Raw genomic sequence first — 6,509 nt, 5'->3', positions numbered from 1 at the left:
TGTCGCAACAGTCGAACCTGTTTTAGTATTGTAAGCAGTGAAGTGAAATGTGGTGAAAAACCACAGTTATCTTGTAAATGTCACCACCAGAATAGTGTTACTTGTTTCGATATCATATCAGATTATATCGCTGATGGAAATCCTATTGATAAGAATTTTGTTCTGAAAAACATTTGCGTTGGTTGTTTGTGTTTTTGTTTCGACTATTGTACTAGATTTAATGTTGTTAAAAGACAAATACGAAATTTGATTGCATGACATGATTTATTGGAAAATACACAGTTATGAACAAATCATTTCGTTGTTGTTCTTCTCATCCAGCCAACTGGTCTGCAGTAAACGGTACAGATCTACTCGAATGCGCACGTCTGGTTCCAAACAAATGTAAATAAACGAAATGGCTTTACCACACGTGAAACGTTCGAATGTTAAGTCACTCAGGTTTCCGTCTTTGTACATCTCCCAAGGCACTTCTTGTATGATATCGTAGGCGAGAAGTCCAACTTGCCACACGATGCTTCTTGTAGGGTAGAACCGTCTCTCTTTCACTGTCTCCGGAGCCCAGTAGATATGCGTTCCTTTCGATTTTGAATCGGTCCACAAATGTTCGACTTTTGCAATATGTCCAAAATCGCACAATTTCACTTCTTTCGTCAATGGATCTATCAGAACGTTTTCCATTTTCAAGTCCATATGTTGCATGCCTACCATGTTTTGCATGTCGAGAAGTATTTTCACCACTTGGCAAATGATATGACAACACTCTTCTTCTGTGATCGGCGTGGCACGTCTTGAAACATACGTGTGCAAGTCCATTGGCATGTACTCCATGATTATCACGTATCGGTTCATCTCAAAGTCTATAGCATACTCGTGCATTTGTGTAACGCCTTTGATATCAGCTGCCATCAGCTCTTGGTTGATCAAGATTTCTTCTGGAATTGAAGTTATCGTGTTCACCGTTTTCGCAACTTTCATGGCAAATACCTTGCCGTCCAAACTCCGCACTGCCTTCATCACTCGAGCAGTTGAGCCAGTCTCGATTAGATTTTCAATGTAGTACCTCTCGAGTAAAGAAGCGACCGTGTCCATTTTTTTGCGACTGTATGCATCAATGTCAAGATGAGCAATGATGAGCTTTGCGTTGGTGAACGCCCTTTTATACGTTTTCGAAATAACGAGAACGTACATACCAAACATTAACCTATGTTGTCTTCACACATCTAAACTTTCGTCATCATGATGGAATCAGTGTATGATATATTGAATGACCATTTGTTTAACAGTATACGCAACTTTCCATCAAGCATATTAGCGTTGAAAAGACTCAATGTTGTTACTTTGAAACTGTTTCGATACTTGTACTAAAACAAATGATGTAAAAAGACAAATACGAGCATTGTTTGTTTGACACGTTTTTATTCAATACATAAAAGTTTACAGTCAAATCATTTCGTTGTTGTTCATTTCTTCTATCCACCTCATATACACTAACTGATCGAGTTCCACACGAATGCGCACGTCTGGTTCTAGGCAAACTTGAATAAATTCCACGGCCTTGCCAGACTTATAACGTTCAAAAGTCAAGTCTTGCAGGTTTCCGTCTTTGTACACATCCCATGGAATTTCTTGTAAGAGGTCATAAGCGAGAATGCCAACTTGCCATACTATGGTTCTCTTTGGGTAGAATCTTCCTTCCTTAATAGTTTCTGGTGCCCAGTAACATTTCGTCCCTATCGATGTTGAATCCGTCCACAAATGTGCTATTTGCGCTAAATGTCCGAAATCACAGAGTTTAACCTCTTTCGTTTCAGGATCTATCAACACGTTCTCCATTTTAAGGTCCATATGTTGCACGCAAACAACATTTTGCATGTGAAGTAGAATGTTGACTATTTGACTGATGATGTTACAGCATTCGTCTTCGGTCATCGGTGTTTGACGGCTTGACACATACGTGTGTAAGTCTATTGGCATGTAGTCCATGATCATCACGTATCCGTCTCTTTCGTAGTCGAGAGCGTACTCGTGCATGTTAATGACACCTTTGATTCCAGATGCTTTCAACGTTTGGTTGAATACTATTTCTTCTGGAAACGAAGTAAGCCCCTTAACGTTTTTGACGACTTTCATGGCGAAAACCTTTTTGTCAGTACAGCGAATCGCTTCAAACACACGAGCAGTCGCGCCAGTTTCAATTAAATCCCCAATATGGTACCGTTCTATAATGTTTGCGATATCATCCATTTTTCGTCCGTTTGCATCAAAGTCAAGTTGAACAATGACGATTTTGTTTTCGTTAACCCATTTATATACTTTTTTGCTTTAGAGCCAACCATCCTTCTTTTGAGACTGGTTGATCATTTTGATTAGACTTCTTGTTTCGTACGCTATATGTTCATAATGCTGATCGAATATTTTGTTTGCTACCAGAAGCGAGTCGGGGTTGCTTGTTCTTGAGAGTGCAACAATCATGTCCTCAGCTCTATCATCTCGTTTGAGTAAAGCTAAAATGGGACTATGTATTGTTAAACCTTGTGTCGAGTCAATAGTTGCACAGATATGCAATACCAAGGGGATGATTTTGAAGAATGATTTGTGAACTAACTGGTTCATTAAGTCTGACATATTTGAGCAGTGATCGTCCTCAATCTCATACATTTGATCCTCATCTTCTCTGTCACACACCGAAAGTTTACGTTTTTTATTGGGGCGATACGTTTGGTTTTTACTTTCCCGCTGCGATGAAATTTCGCTAGTGCTAATTGCTTTTACTTTATGATACAGTTTGAACAGTATGCACTCATGAAGTTGGAGAAATATGCATACTCGATCGAGTTCGCATAGCTTCTTTTTTACGTCTGCATCAATCAACACAAATGAAAAAATGTCTTTCGGCAATACAATGCACGATCCTGGTTTTTCACTAGCGTACGAGTATACCTTAGACATGCTTTTGCTGTCGGCGTGTTGTAATAACGTTTTAAGTGATAATATATGCTGAATGGTAGGCTGGTCAGAAGAGCATTGTGTAACAAGATCGTTCATGCCCTTTGCAACGTGTTCAGCGATATCTGAAAATACATCTTCAATAATGTACTTTGCACAGTCAACAAAAAACGAAATGCAATTGCTTCGATCACTCGCCATGTACGATTGCAGTAAATCCGTCGTTTCTACAAACTGCTGTATCGTTCCAGAAAAGTTGCAAATATACAGCTTGTGATATTCTGTGAGTAAATATCTGAAACCTTTTAGCAAAGTTCTTGATGTTTTGTAGACAATGAAATCCTCTTCAAATAGTTTTGATTTTTCTTTCGTATTACACCACATGCTTTGGTATTTTTCACTTTTAAATTTGACATTGATATGACCTTCTAAATCTGTAAAGGCGGGGATGTCTTGATTACTTAAGATAAATTCTGGTATGTCAATAGCATTGTGCTGATTTTGTCGATATACATTTTCCTTGTACGATTTCAAGTGTTCGTGTTTTTTGGCTATTCGAAAATAGTTTGGTTTGAACAATGGGTTGAAAAAATTTGCTTCATCGGTTACAAACACCGAATTGAATTTGTCCCTAAGTGAGCCAACAACTGGCATTCCTAGTTCAAGCTTACCAATCACGGCCGCTAGCGTTGTGTTATTGTCAATATTACCCATTGTTATTCTGCGATTGTCCTTAAATGACTTGATTTTTATGCAATTCAACTCCATAATGTGATTTTTAAAGCAGTCTTGTCCAGCAAATGTTAAAGCACTCCAAGACGTATAGTTGTCAATAACTCTACTTTGAGTTGGTGAACCGACATATATCATTGATGGTGTTTTGTGATTCCAGATGAATGTTTTGTATTTTATATGCATATAATAGTAGTAGAACAAAAAGAGAAATGCCATGTAATCAGGTGTTCTCCCTGCTTCCTCAAGAACACATGTATCGTAGAGTAAAATATCAGGAATTTTGCTGCCGAGACCTAGGGAATGAATATACGTTATCACCCGTTCGTGGTCATCGTCGCAGTTTGTATTGCCACAACACTGTGTTTTGTACTCGTTATACTGATCGGGAGAAAGTTTTGATTCAGACATATCTTTGGTAAACAACTTTTCACAAAACGGCTTACATGCTTTAAACATTGTAACCAGGTAGTCATCATAACTGTCATGGGATTCGTGTCCAATTCTAGCCTTTTGAACGCACTGACCTAAAATAGTGCTCTCCGCAGGTTGAATCTTATAAAATGAATGAATTGTTTTGTACACTTTTTTCTTTTCGGCAGCATGCAGTATTGATGGCCACAGTGTGGCCTGTAAGTTTATACCAGCAGCATTGCTAGGGGCATAAAACATTGTTCTTTTTCGGTTTGCGATATGTTTTAGAATATGAGTTTTTCCCGAACCAGCGTGTCCAACTATAGCTACCAGCTTGTGTGGGAATGACAAAACAGCTGAACTTGAAGTTGTTCTTATGTCATGATCTGAAGCCAATTCGGGAAAATGTTTGATTAGCCCTGTAATATTGTGGTTCGAATCGCATGTTAAGAAGCTGAGAATTTCATTGATAATACCTATGTCTCGCACGCTGTAATACAACATGGTAAATGAGTCATTAGTGCAACATGAGTCCTTAGACGTTAAGGTTGAAGTTATGTATTATTTTTTTTGTATTTGAACGGTCAACATTCAATATTTTTGAAAATCATGTCTTTTTCTTTTCGCGAACGTTTTCAATTTCTTGCGGAGAAAAGGAAAGCAAGAACAAAGCGCCTAAAGCGCCATCTCAGAGCTAATTACCTAAAGAAACGTTTTGGTACGACAACCGATGATATAGGCTCTCAATGCGCTGATGATTTCATCCGAATACTAAGACAGGAAAGTAAACCATCATCACCAACAGATTGTGTCGTAAGCGTTTTACAGAAGAAGCGTGAATACATGACACAATATTTAGCGAGACGACAACTTGTCAATAATATATCTAAAGTCATAAAATTGGCGACAAAGCGTTTCTTCTCTTACAAAAAGAATGTGGTGCTTAGCAAAACGTCCCCGTGGGTTAACGATATGCCGCTTAAAGCAAATCTGAACGATCAAATATTTTTTGGACATAATACATTGACCAAAAATAAGAAGCTATTGCAATGCCTATATGCTAATACATTCAAAAGTGTTATTCAAGATTATGAGGTACTCGATGGAGAAAGCTATCCATTTAAGGTTGCTTGTGCTTTGAACAAACTAGTTTATTGCATTAACGCGATTGACTGGGGCGAGTTTAACTCATTGAATTTTGTGTTAAGTATCTACAAAAAACAGAAATATACTTTTGAACAAATAACGGAGGAACTGACAAAGGGCGATGCATTACCATCACCAGATCCAGCGATACTACATGACAACGTGTTAAGCGTTTTCACAAGAATAAACTATTTCGACTACAATGACAATGACGGTGAAATGAAACCGGTTATAGACAACGCGTTGTTTGCTATGAGAGGAGATTTATTCCCATTTCTAGTATCTGAATGCATTCTACTAAGGTTTTTGTTAACGAACGCGTCTGAAACAATCCGCGAAGATTTAAAGCGACGATTTAGAATAGCTTTTGAAAATGAAACTGTAACTAAAAACGTTTGTCAGGTGTACCCAGGAGCGTTTACCATCATTTTTATGTTATACTACAACAGCCATAATAACACTGATCCAAAAGGAATTTTAAGTATGCTAATGGATATTCAGGCGGCAGTTGGAACTATGGACTACGACCGAGTCAGCAAACATTTGAAGAATTTATGTCGCTTCATTTGTCAAACAGTGTATGAACTTGAGCAAAAGCAAACGTTTATTTCAGATTTTTATTTTGAAAACTTTTTGTCAAATCTCACATTTATGAAATACAACTACTTGTTGTTCTATCTGGCGTACATAATAACACTGTCGATTCGTTACCTTTTCTAGTCAGATAATCATCAGTATGCTTTTTGCTCCAGCGTAATCAATCAAATGCTGAGTTTCAGCAAGTTCGTATAGCAGTGATTGTTTGTAGATGTCCACTGAATCCCAACAAAATGTTCGTTGTTTTGATTTACAATTCATAGCTTGTAATACACTTCGCAATATAGCAGTTAAATGTATCATTTGAGTTGTTGTATCTTTTACAATATCGTCAAAATACCAGTACGTTTCTTGGGCGTCGCTGACTTTGTTGCACTGTGAATATACGAAACAAAAGGATTTGAGTTGAATTGAAAACTGCAGACCACTTCGTGTACCCAAACTGTAGAGATCCAATGTCGCCCTTGGTTAGTTGTTGTAGATGGAACGTCATGTATAATAACCAATTTAGTAACATACTTTTCCACAACTTGCAACAGCCAGTCTTCTAACTGCAAACTATGATTCTCATATGGCGTTATATTTAGAAACATATTTTCGTTTTGCGTCTCGCCATTGATAGAGTTTAGCAAGCCGGCATAGTTGCGATCAAGACTGAAGTCCTTTGTTTT

General features: G+C 37.8%; 2 protein-coding genes across 2 annotated transcripts; both read right to left on the bottom strand.

The window, feature by feature from the left end:
* Positions 1-282: 282 nt before the first annotated feature.
* On the bottom strand, positions 283-1,092 carry LOC127870165 (serine/threonine-protein kinase pim-2-like). The gene has a single exon (XM_052412822.1). It carries the CDS (start codon positions 1,090-1,092, stop codon positions 283-285), a length of 810 nt encoding a protein of 269 aa, XP_052268782.1.
* A 351-nt stretch (positions 1,093-1,443) lies between these two features.
* Positions 1,444-2,034, bottom strand: LOC127870164 (serine/threonine-protein kinase pim-3-like). The gene has a single exon (XM_052412821.1). The coding sequence runs from the start codon at positions 2,032-2,034 to the stop codon at positions 1,444-1,446; it is 591 nt and encodes a 196-aa protein (XP_052268781.1).
* Between the last annotated feature and the right edge of the window lie 4,475 nt (positions 2,035-6,509).

The sequence above is a fragment of the Dreissena polymorpha genome, chromosome 2, assembly GCF_020536995.1.
Source record: "Dreissena polymorpha isolate Duluth1 chromosome 2, UMN_Dpol_1.0, whole genome shotgun sequence".
Lineage (NCBI taxonomy): Eukaryota > Metazoa > Mollusca > Bivalvia > Myida > Dreissenidae > Dreissena > Dreissena polymorpha.
This window is presented reverse-complemented; position numbering and strand designations above follow the sequence as displayed.